This window comes from Syzygium oleosum, unplaced genomic scaffold, assembly GCF_021117445.2.
Source record: "Syzygium oleosum isolate NSW1041296 unplaced genomic scaffold, Sole_v2.1 Sole_v2.09, whole genome shotgun sequence".
NCBI lineage: Eukaryota > Viridiplantae > Streptophyta > Magnoliopsida > Myrtales > Myrtaceae > Syzygium > Syzygium oleosum.
In genome coordinates, this window is record NW_026607493.1 from 7,910,558 (window position 1) to 7,929,142 (window position 18,585).

At 39.3% G+C, this 18,585-nt stretch overlaps 1 protein-coding gene across 1 annotated transcript; it reads left to right on the forward strand.

Moving 5' to 3' along the window:
• Window positions 1-1,675: 1,675 nt before the first annotated feature.
• On the forward strand, window positions 1,676-17,419 carry LOC115692878 (uncharacterized). The gene is made up of 18 exons (XM_030619850.2): window positions 1,676-1,834; window positions 2,425-2,642; window positions 3,250-3,391; window positions 6,723-6,868; window positions 7,957-8,040; window positions 8,136-8,198; window positions 9,101-9,232; window positions 9,305-9,511; window positions 10,891-11,010; window positions 11,827-11,876; window positions 14,351-14,510; window positions 14,620-14,757; window positions 15,132-15,254; window positions 15,349-15,447; window positions 15,770-15,859; window positions 15,949-16,033; window positions 16,622-16,752; window positions 16,838-17,419. The coding sequence occupies exons 2-18, from the start codon at window positions 2,520-2,522 to the stop codon at window positions 16,973-16,975; spliced, it is 2,031 nt and encodes a 676-aa protein (XP_030475710.1). The 5' UTR covers window positions 1,676-1,834; window positions 2,425-2,519; the 3' UTR covers window positions 16,976-17,419.
• The last annotated feature ends 1,166 nt before the right edge of the window (window positions 17,420-18,585 follow it).

The following is an 18,585-nucleotide window of genomic DNA, read 5'->3' on the forward strand; positions in this document are numbered from 1 at the left end:
TGATGCAATCTCGAAACGAACACCGAGTTTTGATTATTCTCTGAACACGATTTGAGCACTGTCGTGACTTGATATCTACTTGAATCACGTGATCTTTGATTCTTTGTGCAAACATGATTCGATGGCCTTGATTTGCACGAGTTGAAATCGGATTCCCTGTTATCGATTCGTGAAAATAAGTGGATTTGAGAGTCTTTGATGGCGTCGTCTCAAATTGAAGATGGTCGTGGTCTTCATGACCCTATTCTTGGATGAGATTTTAAATCAAAGGTGATCACTGGGTAGGTCGAGCCCGGTCCATACCCAAACGTCGGGCTTAACATGTTCCCCGAGCCCGCCCATCACATAAAATTAATATAGTAATTATTGTGTGAGGTTGTCCCGAGCCAATATGGAAGGGGTTGGGCTTTCTAACGAAGGAACACCCAAGTCATGCCCATTTAATTATCTCATAAAGCTTGAGCGAGTCAAGTGGCTTGCTCGCCTGTTGATTACCTTTAATGTTAATGACCTCGATGTGATGGGGCATTTCTTTCTCGAAAATCCCCGAGAGTAAATGGTTATGCAATAAGTGGTATAAATAGGTTATAGATGATTCAAATAATTAAATATTTCATCTATTATCGACAATAATTTATGTCAAATTTTTTCATGTAATGTGAAAATTTTAAATTATTCTGGCCAAATTTGGAATTTAAGTAAAAAATGATGATTTTTATGAAATAAAAAAAAGTTCATGCCAAAATTGTCATCGTAAAGTACGTGCTCATTTTTGGAATTAGACCGTTCAAACGGGCCTGCCGTGGATCCTTTGTGTGATTTCCTAGTGTATCTCATCACGGTAGAGGTAGCCCAAGCTACCGACTAAGGTCGCCCTATCTGTTCAGGTGTATATACTTGGCGAGCTGACATGACCACGTTCCTTATTTTAACGTGTTAGTGCTCGCGCACTCATCACCTTAGTTGGCTGTATCTTTTTTGAGCTCAGTACCCGGCTCTACTCTCTCCGTGTTTAACGTCTAATGAATGCCCAAGTTCCGCAAGAAACCTGAGACGGAGCAGTTTAAAAGGTCTAAGTTGACTATAACAGAAATCGAAGTGATTTTTTTTTTCTTTTGAATTCCGGGAAATATCATCGCCCGTCGTATTGGGCCGTACGAGGCCCGACGGGAATGACGGAATTGCCCTCGCGAAGCCCCGCGATTCTCAGATAGCAGATTCCCCCGTAGGCACCGCCCCCGGGGTGTAATCTCACTCTCCCAATCCCCAGCAGCGACTTCCCACTTAAGTTGTCTCCACATCGAACTCTCTCTCTCTTTTCCTTTTTTTTTTTTAATCTTTTTTTCGCCGTCTCTCTCGTCTCTCGTCTCTCGTCTCTCTCTAAATTTCGTGCCTATTTATAATGTCGTTGCTCCCGCACGTACGGTCTCCCCCCCTCGCACCCCAACCCCTTCTCTCTCTCTCTCGCTTTCTCTCGCTCTTTCGCTCTTTTCTGTTGCGTCTTCCCTTGCCGTCGACGTCGATTGATTAGTGAATCTCAGCTTCTAAAACCCTCCCCCTTCCCCCCTTTCTCTCTCCTAGGTTTTCCACCCCCCCCGACTTCCACCACCCCTCTCCCTCTCCCTCTCCAGCGTCTCGGCCACCGCCTGTCACCGTAGGGTTTTGCGCGGCGCCGCTGCCCCCTTCCCCCTCCCTTCCGCGGCGGACGGCTCCTCCGCCCCCCCCCCCCCCCCCCCCCCCCCCGCGCTCCTTTCCAATGATCGTCGGAGGCTCCGCCTTCCCCCGGCGCGGGCGGCTCGGCTCCGCAATTCGGCGTTGATTTTGCCTCCCCGAGGTTTGTGCACCCCGCCGTTGGCTTTTCTCTGGAGTTCTCTGATTTCCCCTCGCGCGCTCCGAATGGGGGTCCCGAGGGATTTGTCTGCTGCTTAGGTTTTTCGTTAGTTATTTTCCCGGGGGACCTCGGTTTGCTTAGCGATTGCGCGCGGGTCTAGCGTGATGAAGCGATTTTTAGGTTTTTTCGTTCCGTTGAGTAGTGTCGATGCCGCGGCAGAGTGCGTGGCTCGAGTTTTTCGGTAGAAAGCGAAGCAAGTTTCCGTCTTTGTTTCTTGGTACGAGTAGAAGTTTTCTGCCTTTTCTCGCTTCATTGCAAATTGACCGCTGGACGTGCCTCACGCTGTCTAAGGACGGCTTTGCGTTTTCTCCCGGTACTATGACCTCGGGCTTGGATTCGTCTAATTGTCTGGGGCACTTCCCTTTGCGTGTGGGATTCGTCTTTTGTTTTCTCTTCCGGCATTTATCTTGGAAAATGTCAAGGATGCCTAATCATCGGTCTTTATTTCAGTAATTAGTAGCCCGCTCGTTCGCATACTTTCTGATGGTGTTGCTTAAGCTGAACTAGCAATGTTTTATCTTTACTTGTCACAGGTGCAGTTCCTCGTCGCTAGAGTGGCAAGCACTAGAGGAGAAATAGATTCTTCAGAGAAGGGTCTATTGCGGCAATGCTGTTTCTTTCACACTGAATGATTGTCGCAATGGACTTAAATGCCTTACCTGAAGAGGATGAAGAAACTTTTGATCGGCATGTGGAAGAGTATAAGGCACCAGCGGACCACATAGAGTCTGCACTTGATATTGCCAACCGGGTGCTTACTAATGCTCTCTTCAGATTGTATTTCAGCATGTTTAATTTGATTTAATTCTCCTCTGAATTCTTGCCTTTTCCTCATGGTATCGTTATGCAAAAGCTTGTATTTTCCGGAGTTATCTTGTTGCTTAAGTAACATAGGTATATGGAAATTCTATTATCTTTCCCAATTCTTATGCTTTTGGTGCTTTGGTAACTGATAATATGCTGTGTGCTTTGTCAGCTGAGTAAGTTTGTGCACTTCGGCTTCTAAGCACGACAACGCTATCGTACTAAGCAGCATAATCACTCTACAAAATTTTGCTGAAATTTTATCAAGATATGACTGTGTCCGCCGCAACTTTAAATAGATGACGGCATGAGATGATGAGAGCAGTGGATCAGCTTCCAAGTTTAACTCTGCTCCACAAATATTTTTTTCCTATCAATCATTTGTCAGTTTGCATAAACCAGTTCTTTATTTCATTAAAATGATTTTTCCAAAAAAGAAAAAGAAAAGAAAATACAGGTGCCGAGTACATTTATGTTATCAAATATGTCTCTTTCATAATTATGGCTTGAAATTGTAGTTTGTGCAGTGAAGAATAACATCCTTTTTATGACAGGAACGTGATGAAAGGCGCAAGAGATTGAGGAGAGAACGCTCAGATGAAAGAACAATGACTGTGTCTCAGCGTTCTTCACTTGATCAGTTACATCAGACGAGACACATGAATAATAATCATAGATCATCTAATCTTCCACATGGTATTTTTCCAGCGCCACCTAATTTTTATCCTTCTATATCATTAATCTGCGACAATGCTTTTACTTACGATATTGCATTGGGATATATAGGGATCACGTTTGTGTTATAATTATTCTTCCAAGAGATGGTAGCACCAGGCGACTAAGTTTCATTTAGTGATCTGGTTTCTTTTTTTGTTTGGTTTCTGAACTTGATAACTCGATAGTAGTTTTTGACATGGGGCGGCTTGTGTCGTATTCCCTGTTGACAAGATACTTCGTGTCTTTGGAAGTTTGCATGCATTTGAATGCGCAAGAAGGGAACTGGGTTTCCTCTGCTAGGATGAGCAATTTGTGAGACTAATCTCTCATTTTCCTAGAAAGTACTATTGTTTTTTGGAATTTGAGCACTGTCCCACCTGTCATTCAGGTGTTGTATCTTTACTTAAATATTCTAGGTATTTCTATCTTGGTTTAATTTGAATTCTGTTTTATAAGCATGTAGCCTAATTTCTCTCTCTTTGATTAATAAGTAACTGATGTGACTTAACTTAAGTATTGAACCTATTGTTACTTTATGATCTTTCTTATGATAAGACAAAGTCATGAATCCTGAGATAACTTTGGACCCATATCAGCAATTTTAGTCATGTGCAGATTGAAATATTACTTGTAATGTACAAAATAAGGTAGGGTGTGTTTGGGAAAACTTTGAAAAGCAGCTTTGGATTCTCAAAGTTCTTTAGTGAAAAATGGTAATTGGACTTAAAGGCAAGATTTGTGTTCAAAGAGTTTTGTGACAATTATACTAAACACCAAAATTTTAGTTAAAAGACTTTGAGAGTCCAAAGCTACGTTTCAATTTTTTTCCATACTCACCAATACTCCCTAACTGAGGATGTTGTTCACTTTAATCTGAACTCTTTTTTTTTTCTTTTTTGGTTCCAATCAGTTTAGTTGCTTTGTTTAATTAGTTTAGTTAGTTATATTTTCTCATGACATCAAGAAATAGTCCTCAATCAATTTTTTTCATTTTGTGAATAAGATACGTTCACAAAGTAGTCCTGATATTTGTTGGTCTTAAACGAATCTGCAAATTTTCTTGTGATCTACTGCGTAATGTGACGTGAAATAGGCATGCGCATTATGTGTATTGTTATCGGAACTTTGACTTGAACATATGTGAGAGTGTAGCCGGAACAATTTCAGGATGTTACGCAAGTAGCTACTGTGAACAAATGCATGATGTTGTTCAGTTATAGGAATAGTCAAAATCATGGGACCATCCTTTAAATGAAATCCCCAGAAGAAAAATATTGTTTCGGTGAAGCATACCCTCACTGTTAAAACTATTTTCTGAATAACTCTACTCTGCTGGATCTCTTTCTTTTCATGAAGTCCTATAGATGTATCTAGGTTTCCGAACTACTGAGTTGTGATTACAATGTTCATCAGTCAATTACGAGGTATATGTTGCAAAAATTCTCCGCACAGTGCTCTGTCATGAACAGAAAAAGCAAGAAATTGTGTGGACAGTGAGATCGGGCAAATATTTATAGATCTTATGAATATGAAATGGTTTCTGGAAAACTGGAACCTTACTGAACTCAATCTAGTGGCTGTAGGACGTACTAGTTGTAATTTTGAAAGCTAAATTTTGCTCTTTTTGGTTAAGAGTATTTTTTATGCTGCCCATGTCTATGAAATGAAGTAATTGATATTTGCAATTTTTTTCCAATTTGATTTTCGCGCTATTATAGTTTCTCTTCCCCTTGCCACTTGATGAGCTGCTATAACAACTAGGCCACAAAATGCATGGAATGAGGAAAATTTTAATGTAAATTGCTTACTCCAATTGCAACCCAAACCATGTCTTTTTTGTGTGGGTCCTAGTGGGTCCCGGTGTTGTCTCTTTTTGGAAATGGTCGTGATTGCATATGGAGAATTATAAAATTTAGTTCAGAAGGTACCCAATATGCCCTTTGTGGAAGAATTTATTTCTCTTGTTCAATTGGAGCTACTTAGTCTTAGGACATTGAGCTAAGGCACGTTAATTTGATTAGACTCGTGAATGGTATTTGTTCTGCTTGCTATGAGTGAATAAACAGAAATTAGTGGCCATGAGAAGGCTTTTTATCAGGTGCTAGTGGGGTGGAGCCTTTGGTAAACCTTTTAAAATATCATATCTACTACTACTTGTTATTGATGACTAAGCAGAAAGTGGCCACTGAGGGCTCTTTATGGAATGAATGGATATGTTTGGGTCTATTATCAAGTATAAATTGTGAAGGGAGAAAGTGCAATCAAATTGTGGTTCATTGTGGAGCTGTGAAGTTAGAGTGTGTATTCGGCTAGAATGTTGGCTGTTGTCATTCACTTGGTGGGTCCATTGTGCCCCCTTACTTGAATAGAGGATTCGATTCTTTTTCATTTCTGGAGGAAACTTATGAAGCAAGTTTTCTTTAACAGATGTTCCTAGTTCCATCTATACCTTCGCATCAGATTGTTCCCGTACTCCTTGGTCACAAACAAAAGTAGTGGCCTAATTCCAAAAAATAGCACCAACTTTACCTTGAGTAACAATTTTGCCCGAACTTTTGAAAATTTCGCATCACGAGGGCTAGATTTCGGACTAGAGTAAAAGTTAGTGCTTTTTATTGAGACAAAAAAAAGTTCGCGCCAGAATTGTCACTCAAGGTAAAGTTGGTGCTTTTTTTGGAATTAGCCCCAAAAATAGTTGATTCAGTGATGGAATTCTGTTGTAAAAGTTTTAAGTTGCCCCTTATGCACGATAAAACCTTTCTATGACTTGTCTTTGTAATTTCGTTTCACAACTGTGATTCTTTTGGGGCCTGTTAGGCTTTTGGGACATGAAAGTTCACTTTGTTTCCTGCGCTGTGTAATCTCATTATTTGTTGCTTATGAGAGGAGTTCCTGATGCTGAATGTTGCTGTTCAATAATAAATGTCTCAAAAATTTATATTATGGGTTTGCAAGAATTTTGGGGTTAAACATTGAGTTATGGCCTGTTAAAGTGCAGCTCATTCCCTCCATTGGTTCCCTGGACAGTTCTAATTTACTTTTTCGCTTGAGTGGACATCAGGGAAATCGGGTTGGCCTGATGGGAACCTATTTGCCTTGATTGTTGAAGATTGGGGAGCATAAGCAATTTCTTTTAGTTCTGATCTATTGTTTTTTCTCATATGTTTATAGGAATCAACCTGAACAATGTATTTGGGTAGGAATTGCAATATCTTCGTTCTGTTTGAATGTGTATGCTTTCTTTTTCAATTTTTCACATTTGGCTTTACCCATCTGAGCCGCACTTTATTGGTGTCTTTTGGTCTTACAGGTTGGCTAGACTGCCCACCGTATGGTCAAGAGATATTTTGCTTAATTCCTTCAAAGACGCCTCTTGGTGATGGCTTTGACATACCTCCTGGTAAAAGATATTCGTTCAAACAAGTTCTACATCAACAAAGAGTTTTAGGAAGAAAAGTAAGTGGCTGGCTTTGACTACATTCGCTCTGCATACTCCTTTCTGATAATATAGCATCCTTTATGCAACAGAAACCTCAATTTTGTCTTGGTTCTTTTTTTTTGGTTGGGAGTTTTGGGGGTGGGGGGTTGTGGGACATGGTTGCAGATTTCCAAGATGTTCAGGTCTTTATTGACTGTTGCCATCTACTTCGTTTTGTAAAATACTTATACCAGAATACGATTCATGCTTTGAAACATAAGACTGAAAAAACTAGGATTCCACTTTCAGTCTTTGGCTTTATCCATGTCATAAAACTAATCTGACCATTTAGATTTTTGAGGATTTATTTCCACCGAAGAAGTAGATGAGTATGATTTTTATGTAGTCTGTGTAATTTTTTTTTCACAAATAACAGGTAGATAACTTATTTTAGCAATGCATTTCAAGCTTTTCAGTAATTGGATTATCCACTACATTTCTAGTTTACTTTGCAAACCGAGTTACTGAAAAGGAAAAATTAGTGGAATACTGTTAGTGGGTTTATTATGTTCACAGTATCTTGTGACAAATGAAGCACGGAAAGGGATTTTGTGTGTATGACAATTGCGTTGATAATCAGTATACATGCCGACTTCGTTTCATAATTGGGCAATTTTCTGATATATCAAAATGTTGTGAGATGTTTGACATGCTTCTTATATGGAGCACGCTTTAATCGTCTCTTTTCTTAATATGGGGCTAAGAGTGCAATATTGAAAAATTCACAAAAAAAGTGGTTAAATATCTGCGGTGGAGTCAGATGGGCCATGAAGAAAAGTGAAGTCATAGTCAAAGGAAATATTTCAACTCTGTTTATTGACAAATAAAAGGGAAAAAACATGAACCTTCAAGACAGTTACGTATGTTAAATTAAGTCATATACTCAATTTTTATTAATGTGGAATAAAAATCTGCTCTGAGTGAAGTGATGGAGCCTGAAAAACCCTCTCTGCCATTTCATTTTATGTTCCTCTCCTTGTTAATGTAGATAAAGACCTAGATGGGGGTTTTTATCTTTCCTTGTTTGGATTTTTAGATATCTAAACTTCTTTCATTGATTTTGCAGATTGGCTTGGTGATTGACTTGACGAATTCAACAAGGTATTATTCTCCAATAGATTTGAAGAAAGACGGTATCAAGTATGTCAAGGTAAGTATCAGCCTAAAGCTTGAAACCTATGTTTACCAATATGTTTGCGAACTGATGAAGTTTGCCATCTCTAAAATTTTAAATTTTGGGTCCAGATTCGATGTGTTGGGCGGCTTGAGGTTCCAGAGCCTGCAGCTGTTAATGAATTCGTATATGAGGTATGTTTCTTCTTACACAGATGGTTGGGGTGGATAAATTTGGTGGACAAGCTTCTGGTTTTCTTCATTGGACTTGATGATGTCATGGGTCGTAGCATAGTTTCTCAATGTGATTGTATTCTGGCAATATTTGCTTAGGCTGTCTTGTTCTTGATTTTGTTTTAGCCCAGGTATTTTATGGACTGGAGGACCTAATGGGATCAAAGTGCAGCTATAATGTAGAAGTTGTCAGTAGAGCAGATAAGTGATGGATACACAGGTTAAAAGGGGTAAAGTAAGAAGCAAAAGAACTTAGAAGGAGAGGATAACAACAAATATGGAGCACTTAGATTTTAGCAAAGACTTGATATAGAATCAAGCGCAATAAGGTTGAAGGGCTGACTCCACTTGGACTTGGTGGAATAGGGCTAGGTTTTTGTTGTTGTAGATGTTCTTGCTGTTGTCGCCTATATTCTTCAAGATGAATCCACTGGAGAATTATTATCAAATTTCAAGTATTTTAGTTGTATAGTCCCCTTTTGTAATTAATCATATTGGCTCAAGAGAATGGATAAAGGAAAACATTTGAATGGCTCCTTTGGGTGGTTTAAATAATGATGGAAAGTAAGAAACTAAAGCGTTTTGATTTCGCTGTTGTTGGCCAATGACTACTCTTGGAGGACCTCTAAGGCAAGCTGGCTTTATGTTGGGCATTTTATCAATGAGCTGTATGTTGATCATATCTCTTGTATTTCAACTGAGCAGGCTGTATAAGATTTTCTACTTGATCCCGGAACATCTGTGTGTCATTTTGCTTAGGGATCATTTGCACCATGAATTTAATTTGGTGAAAGGAATTTCCCTCATGACAATTAATTATTCATCATTTAATTCTAACCTACCTTTTTCCGATTCTTTCATAGGTCATTCAGTTTCTGTATCGCCAGAAACATTCTAAGAAATATGTCTTTGTCCACTGTACGCATGGTCATAATCGTACAGGATACATGATCATCAATTATCTGATGAGATCCATGCCGATGTCGGTCACACAGGTGGTAACAGCAATCCTAATTTCATTTGTGCGGGCTTTTGAAATTGTTTCTTATGCTTTATTTATTCTGTAGGCCATAAAAATATTTGCTGATGCGCGTCCTCCTGGGATTTACAAATCTGAATACATTGAGGCTTTATATACATGTTATCATGAGAGGAAGCCTGAAATGTTCGTTTGTCCTTCCACTCCAGAGTGGAAGAGATCCTCTGATCTTGATCTTAATGGTGAAGCTATGCCTGATGAAGACGATGATGGAAATTTAGCTGCTCCTGGCCATGTAAGAATTGGAAGTATATACTATTGATCTTTGGTATTTTAGTTTTGCCAGATGAAACTTCTGCAGGGAACAGTTCTTTGCATGTTAGATAAAGTTTTAGAGAATGCACGTGTACAAGAAACTAGCAAATTGAAAAGAAGTTGCTTCTGGACTGAGCTTTACACCAATTTTCTTCTTCCTCTTTTTTTTTTTTTTTAAATCCATTGCAATTGAAAGGTTTTGGATCACATTTTAACAGACTTCTGTGGGCCTTTTTGGAGAATAAAGCATTAGAGCTGCTGGTTTGAAATGAGCATATAAAAGAAACCATCATGTGAATCATTTGAAATGAGTATTTTCCATTTATGTATGCTGCCAGCACACCTTGACATTTGTTTCTTCCTTAGGTTTTACGGTCATGTTTTGTCATCGGGATATGTTGCTCTTAGTTCAAATCTTTGCCATCGGGACATGTTGCCGTCAGACTTGTCAGTCTTGTGGGTGATCTTAATAAGATTCTTGTCGAGCATTTAGTGCGAAGGCTAGAGATGTTGCAAATGTGCAGTGGTTTTACACTCCCGTGTTGAAACCAACTGCAGATGCAACTTTCCACTGTCAGTTCAGACTATGCAGATAATCGCGGAAGAGGGTGTAGACATTTTCACATGAAAATCAGATAGAATAAGTTTGGACGTATGTCTCCTGGCAGTTCCTTCCTATGTATTTGGAAGAAAGGGATTTCACATTGGATAATGTTTTGGCATGTCATTTGACCTAGCCTTTTCATCTCCTTTTTCCTTTCCCCCCTTTTATCCTCAGTTTATGCCGACTCTCCTTGCCCATTTTGCCGAAGTATAATTGAAGTCAGTAATAGATGTTGTAGCAATTTAAAAGGTGGATGATCCTAACTGTCCTTGTGTAAGAGGAACAACCATGCAGGAGTAGGAAATGAATAAAGTTTTGTAATCTCTTCTATACATCGAAGCTCTTATTGCGAAATGTTTAAGGAGAGCCATGAATGGGAAAGACAACGTGAGAGAAGTTAAGAGGTTAACTTTCATATAATGGGTGAATTCTTAAACCAGTAAGGTTGATGTTGGCAATCAGTCTCTTGTTGTCCATTGGTAGAAATGAAATTTGACCCTATTGAAAGGGTTGGATAGGGGTAAGGTGTCTATGGCTGTGTTGTCTATATGCAGTCTTATATGGCCTTTAGGACGTCTCTCTTAACTGATGGTGGACTCTTCTAAATAAGGCGCCCCTTGTTGTTCTTTTAATGACTGAGGATCTGTATGGTTTTGTTTCTTTAACCTTCTTGCTCTATTTGAAATTTTAACATCGATTTTCGAAAAATGAAATTAACTTCATTATACTACTTTTGACAAGTCCTTTTATTTCAGGATAATCACGAGACTGATAAACTGATGACAAATGATGATCTATTGGGCGATGAAATACCAAGGGACCAGAGTGATGCATTTCGGCATTTCTGCTATCAGACTCTTAAGCTCAATGTGGGGGTAAGATCATTCTATGATTTATTATGATCTGTTCTTTTGCAAGCTCATTTTATGTGGATATGGTCTGATCATGATCAACTTATTAAAAAAAGCTTAAGCTATTATCTGGACTTGATTGGATATGAAAATGGGCTTAACATTACCTTCACACATAGGTTGAGATTTAGCCTATGACAAGCATGGAATATAATATAATTAGTGATGATAATGAAGGTTTCAGGAGATTTAACCACATTATCTGCTGTGAAACCATGAAGACATTGTGTTACCATTGCTAACTTGTTCAAAAGCTTAAGCAGTAAGAATAAGATTAGATATAATAATCAAAAGCTCCTAGAACCCCATGGGATATGTTTTGGAGCGAATGATACATTATTTTGAGCCTTGAATACACTGCATGAATGTTCAGATCAGTTTGTTCGAAAGATGTTAAGTGAATTTGGTGATGCTTCCTGTAATAATAAAACTAAACCTCATCCCATCTGTTGGAGTCAAACTCAATTGTCCCTCCTATGCGAATGTGCTGTGTAGATGATGTCATCTTAATTTGTTCTATTATTCTCCATAGACCCTTTTGTCTCAATTACATACAGATGTATGGGGTTTGTTTAGCTAGTAAGAAGCCCCTTTTACACCTCTTCATCAACTGCATGCTGGACTTTCTCACTCCAACATCCATCTATTGCATGATGTTCTATGTTAATAAATATGAGAAATGATGAGTTAAAAAGGGGACAAAGAAAACAATGTGAGCGACGCAATTGCTAAAGTCTAAGCTTTATGTTACTCATTATTGATGCTTTTTCTAAATTTCAGGGAAGAGGAGGCACACAATTTCCTGGATCGCATCCTGTTTCCCTCAACAGGTTTGATTATACTACGAGTGCATGAAATTTTGGAAAAATCAATTAGGCATGGGAAGGATTCACTATTTGCTTTATTTGTTCGTACATGTGCTAATGTAATGTTTCTTTTGACCATTAGTCATCAGCAACTTGAATTCTCACACAAATCCTATCCCAGTTTCATTTGCTAAGTAGGGCTTGTGGGATGGGGGGCCTTCTCCATAGGGGGAAGTATGGTAGATCAATATTTCTGAATTGCCGATTGTGTTGTAAGGGATATTTGCTTACAATGGGTTAATATATATCTGTTGGTTGTGCAGAGAGTGGAACTTCTGACTAGCTGATTGATCTATGTTTATCTTTGTTTTGCCTGCCTAACTGGGTATTTTGCTACGAGAAAAATTTGTTTTTCTTTGTTTTGCCCGCCTAACTGGGTATCTTGAACTTCTGACTAGTTCAAATGATTGAACTGCTGGGTTGTTAGCTGCTGAGGTCAATAACGTGGAGACATAACATGAAATATGGTGGAGAGAGAATGAAAGTAGAGTGTAGATCCATTGGCCATAACTTGATGAGTATGGTTGGCACACATTTAAGAAGAATGAGCGAGAGCGTGGCGTAATTGTTGGAGTTTCATTCTTTTGAAGAGAGGTTAGAGGATTGACTCCTGATAATTTTTATGTAAATCCAAAACCAGCTAAACTTATCTGAACCGGTTGATCTGTTTGCTGGTTGAGCTGGGTCAAATCTGTTTCTCATCCGAAAGCGAACTGCGGAAAGATTCGCAGACCGGTTGAACTGGCTTCTCCTGAACAGTGTCTCACACACACACACACACAAGCATTCACAATACATATGGCTGGGTTGTTATTAGACAATGTTCTATGTAAAGAATTTGTAGCTTTTCAATTTTTTTTTCAAACAGCATACCTGTCCTAGTCATTTAATCATGGCTTCTTGATCTGTACTTGTGACATACTGAACCCAAAGTCAGTGCGTGTCTTATATAGGATTGTTTATAGTGTGCTGCGTGACCTTCATATGTTGCAGTATGAAGACTCATTGCTTGGGTGAGGGTGGAGGTGTAGAGAATATCTCCTTCTCATGCTTAAGTTGTAGGAGACTCTTAAGCGTAGGAGACTCAAGGTTACCAATGGAGGAAATTGTGGCCTTTGGCTAGAATTGCATTAAAAAGAGGATTTTTGATTCTTTAGGTCTGAAATAATCTGGTTTAGGAGACAGTCTGGATGGTGTTAGTCCATTCTCTTTGATCTGTTGCAGTCTGTTGGGCAGTTTTGTGAACTTGATGTAGTCTAAAACATGAAAATGATTTTGTGCGAAAATGTGGGTTTTGTTTTTCAATTTGAGGTTCAGTATCTTTGTCGCCAGTTCGAGGCTCAATTGACCTCAGGAATAGGCCATCTACTTCCCAGAACTTTGTCTAATTTGGTCTTGGGTGGAAGCTGGCTTTGCTTTTCCGAATTAGGGATGTGTACTTTTAAAGGCAGTCTTGCGTGCATAGTAACAAAAAATGTGCAGTGGCATTATTTCTGATGATCTTGAAATGTGACTCTTTTTTCTGGGCTAGTGCTTAAGTTAACTTATACTAATCAAAGAACCAGCATTTCTGTTAGACAACTGCCTAAATATGAGTAGTTTAGTCAAGTAAAATAGATGTCTTGTTCTAAGATGCTTGATCCTTCAAGAATAGTTTTGTTTGGAAGTACAGATGCAAAAATACATTTAATGCTTTAGTTAAATATTTGATAATTTTTGCGTTAATATTAGGCATTCTGGCACTTTCTTTGGAAGAAAACAGGATGCACTGAAAATCTTTCGTCTAAAAGTGTTATTTCATCTCTCTCTCTCTCTCTCTCTCTCTCTCTCTCAAAAGAGGTAACCAGAGGAAAAATATTAGCCTGGAAACTTGGGCAAAGAGTTGGGCTCCATTTCTTTCACGGAAAATGTGATGTAATTGGAAAACATAATATTTTTTCAGGAAATGTTAATGTTTTCCTATGTTTTGGTGTAAATACAGAAATGAGTATTTCCGTCTTTTGGAATAAAAAACTGATTTGTGTTTTTCACGGAAAGAGAGAGAGAGAGGGAGCGCCAATTTGTTAAGCAGAGAGGTAGGCACAAATCAAGGAGACCCCTGAAGTAGCACACACACAGCCAGAGAGAGAGAATGGAAGAAGAAGACGCACTTCTCAAGCAACATGACTCTGTGTTTCGGGAAAATGATTTCCAGTTTTAATCATGCTGTTTTGTATAGCTGTAGAGGCTTACTCAATTTTTGTTGAAGCATGTTTAAGCATTCTATTGCCTAATAGTACTAACCTGGCAGATATTGAATGCTCTTTCATTACTAATGATTTTTAATCGGTCTGGCTTTGAGTGCCAATAAAAGGCACTAGGTTTAGATATGGCATAGCTTTTGCTTTGCTAAAGTCGTTGGTGTCCATGATAAGATTTATGTGCTTAATCACATGCAGGGAAAATTTGCAACTTCTAAGGCAGAGGTACTACTATGCAACATGGAAGGCTGATGGAACTCGTTATATGATGCTAATAACCGTTGATGGATGTTATCTGATCGATAGAAGCTTTAACACTAGAAGGGTTCAGATGAGATTTCCTTTCAGATCAAATGAGGTATGGAACTATCTCTGTGCCCTTTAATTTCTTTTTTCAATTGGGGGGGGGGGGGGGGGTTTAAGCTTATTATGCATCACGTTTGACATTACATTCTTCGGTTTTGAAGGCTTTAGGCGAGAAAACTCACCACTTTACGCTACTGGATGGTGAGATGATCATTGACACTATGCCAGACTCACAGAAGCAGGAGAGGAGATACCTAATTTATGATCTGATGGCAATTAATCATGTTTCCGTTGTAGAGGTAATTTGAATGTTACTTCATTCTCGGAAAAAAATCAGCTGAGGTTCTTCCCCCTGATTAAAAGAAAATCGATTGTGCTGGGCCTATGTAACAATCGTGTGTAAATTCGATGTCAGGTGGCATGACACTGTTTTTTTTTTTACTTTGTTATGTTCTTAATCATTAGTGATTTGTCTGGCTTTATCCTTCCTGTTTGGCTCCCTTCGTGGTATAGTACTGACCAATAGGAAGCTAATGTTTAGTTTATCCTCTCAGAAGAGTTATCAAATTATCTGGGTGCATCCCACTGCTAATTTTAAAGCATGCATTTTCTTTTGTGGTATTTTATTTTGTGATAAATAAAAAATGTGATGTGGTTCCTGAACATGGTGCAGCGCCCTTTTCATGAGCGGTGGAAACTGATTGAGAAAGAAGTTATTGAACCTCGAAATTATGAGCGTCAGAACATATACCAAAGCAGGAATCCTCATTACAGATATGACTTGGAACCATTCAGGGTAAGGACGGTCTCTTGTTGATTTGTATGCTTCACTTTCTAAACTTTTGATGGTTGTGTTGGGGTTGGTGATTATTTGCTTAACATGTTGTCAGGTGAGGAGGAAGGATTTCTGGCTGCTTTCCACCGTGACGAAGCTTTTGAAGGAGTTTATTCCAAAGCTTTCACATGATGCAGATGGACTTATTTTTCAGGTAGTTGCTTATGACGCTGATGAATCTTCTCCTGATCTGTATTCTGTTTTATACCGAACATTTTTCTTGATTCTGACAAGATTATAGATGCTGTAGCTGTTTTCTTGTGTATTGTATTATAATCACAGGAGGGGGATTCTGCTGTTATCTGTTATAGTATCTTTGAATCAAGTTAACCCTATATATGACGACTCAAATTGGGATTATGTCTGTATAAGCTCCTCCTCCTTGCTCATGGGGAAATGCAACTCTATATCGATTGATTGTTTTCTACATTTTTAATTTAGAGCATTGTTTGTCACTGATGGTCCTCATCTGCTAGGGTTGGGATGATCCTTACGTTCCCCGCACCCATGAAGGTCTTTTGAAGTGGAAGTATCCTGAATTGAACTCTGTTGATTTTCAGTTTGAGGTGGTCACTTAAGCTTCAGTCATGCTTGGAACACCTTTCTTCTTTCAACCTAGGGGATGTGATTAATCTAATGTGGTGTTTGTTACCAGGTTGATGATGACGGAAATGAGCTTTTGTCTCTGAATGAACGAGGCAAGAAGAAGCTGATGGAAGGGAATCGAGTTGTATTCAGAGGTCAGAAGCGAACCATTGTATCTTGCGTTCAAAATTTTTCCAAGAAACTATGCTTTGGTCCTCATGCCTTGGACATCTCATGCACTTTAGCATTTTTGAAAGAGGTCAACCAAATAAAGCAGTTTCTTTTGGGCGTTCTGCTCGACATTGTATCTGGTGCAATCATTGTGGGTGTTCGTCTTTGGCCTTTGCCATTTTGCATGGTCTGAAGATCTCTGCTGTAAATGCGTTTTGTTGAAGTCTCTTATATATTATTGGCCAAAGGACAATTCGTAATGTCTTTGTTCTAAGACTCTAATTTAAGCTTTTGTGCATTGATTGGTTTATCCGCTCAACATTTTCACTTTCATCGATTGGGATTCTTGCTGTCATAAGTGGCTGCAGCCACCAGACTAACACTACTAGCAGTTTGTTTAGGAAGAAAATCCCTATTCCCCTTCTCTCTCTCTCTCTCTCACTCTCTCAGTCCATCTGGTGTTTCTATTTTTATCGTTTAACCATTTATTGAAGATACTGCTGCTGCTGATTACTTTTGGAGTCATCTTCCTTGCAGCTATTCTAGTCTAATACTCGTGTCCGAACTTGCAGATGGTCTTGATCCGTCTTCATACTCTGGCAAGATAATCGAGTGTTCTTGGGATGCCGATGAACAAGTGTGGGTCTGTATGCGGACTCGGGTAGACAAAAATACTCCCAATGAATTTAACACCTACAGAAAGGTCCTTTCCATGTTGACATTAACTACTTTTTTTAGCCGGTAGTTGAATTAGTCACTGAATTATGTGTCTGCCTATGTGACGGCAGGTGATGCGAAGCATAAAGGATAATATTACAGAAGAAGTCTTGCTGAGCGAGATCAACGAGATTATTCGCCTACCCATGTATGCAGATCGAATAAGGAATGAAAGCAAAGCTCATATGAATTCAGCACGAAGAAGGTGATGTGTATGGCTCTTACGGCTTCCACCGCATCTTCGGAACTTCTGAAGAACCGACGCAACTATGTCTTTGAAGGATGCTCAGTAATTGCGGTTCTCACCTGCTTGAAGTCCGGTTTACCAAACGTAGGCTCACTTGGATAGTGAATCGTTAGCTGCTCTGACAATGATCTCGTGGGCCATGCTGGCGATTAGTCCGATATGGTCGGGTGAGCATATAAGTTTTTAAGGGTTCAAATTATTTGTCTCTCCTTCCCCCGCCACCACCTTTTACCTCATAGCAGTGCAGAAGAGATTTAGGGTTTAGAGCACCGTGTATATTTGTATTGTTCTCTTTCTAGCAATTGTTAGCTTTTTAAAAAGGTAGCCATTTGAATCGCATCGACAGTGAGGTATGTGATTTTCGAGTTTTACATATTCTATGTGAATATAGGTTCTCTCCTCTGTCTCATCTCTTTTGTTCTTGTTCCAGCTGGGATGGAATCATTTTCGGACTGTCGTACTCTGTATCTCCTATGATTCAGCTCGATTTTGAGGTGTTGATGAGGCGAAGTGTGACAATGGCTCGTATGTCGTAATACCTGGCTTCATGTTGGAAATTTACATATAAGAATTCTACGGCGAATTTAACAGTCCAACACAGGCATATATCTTATGAACTACGTGGACATTCTTTATCAGAATATAAAAAACTTTGCGCTAGCGCCGCTGACAGTAGCATGTGGACTGGGAAAGCCAAGGTCACTTGCGTTTTGCAATTATATTTCCTTCGTCTGCATGGACAAGCACGACTGTCTCGAGCAAGAAATTCATCTCACCCCAAAAAGTCTTATGTCAAACCAACGTCTACGTTTATTCAGCATTCCAAACTCAAATCATCGTTGCGCTTGTGGTATTGAAACCAATGTCACGGTGGCAATTCGGGTTTTAAATGCTCGCGAGCCTTCGTCAATGGTTGGAGATGGTACTCTATAATCACTGACAAGAGAGAGGCGGTGGCACGGCGAAGTCCGGTATCTTTTTGAAAGAGTACTTGACCATTTCGAATATATCCCTTGTGAACGTCCTACTTATGAGCATCTACATTAACAAATCCATTACCAGAACGGTGCAGAGATGAACAATGTATCTTCCTAAAAAGTTCGGAGACTAGCTCGAGAAAAAAAAAAGAACTTCAAGTAAAATTATACGGACAAATTGTGGTATTATACGAAAAATCAGTCGTAACAATATATGTTCATGCGACTGTTTCATTGAATAGGTTACGCATGCTTGCCTCACTTGTAACTAAAAGCAAAAGGAAAAAAGGGATAATTGTACTATAAGTAACTGGACCTTGATCGCTTGGCTGTTTTTCGTTTATACTTGTCCTTCGCGTTCAAAATACAAGGAAATACCGGAGTGGACTCTCACGTCGGCGTTGATTAGATTTTGTGGACGTAAGAAAAACATATCCAGAGAAAGGAAAAGGGTGCCGTGCTCCTCCTCGTTTCGTCCCCTCTGGCAAGATCGATCGGGGTTTGGCTCTGGTTCGGATAGGAAATGTGGTTAGTGGAACTACACACGGAGTAGTAGCCATAAATGGACATCGAATCCTCAGAATTCTGCAACTTC

Excerpts from the sequence above, each read along its gene's own strand:
- LOC115692878 (XM_030619850.2), top strand. The coding sequence starts at position 2,520 with ATGATTGTCGCAATGGACTTAAATGCCTTACCTGAAGAGGATGAAGAA. Across the intron at positions 14,758-15,131 it reads ATCATGTTTCCGTTGTAGAG|CGCCCTTTTCATGAGCGGTG; the intron begins GTAATTTGAATG and ends AACATGGTGCAG. Across the intron at positions 16,034-16,621 it reads GAATCGAGTTGTATTCAGAG|ATGGTCTTGATCCGTCTTCA; the intron begins GTCAGAAGCGAA and ends CCGAACTTGCAG.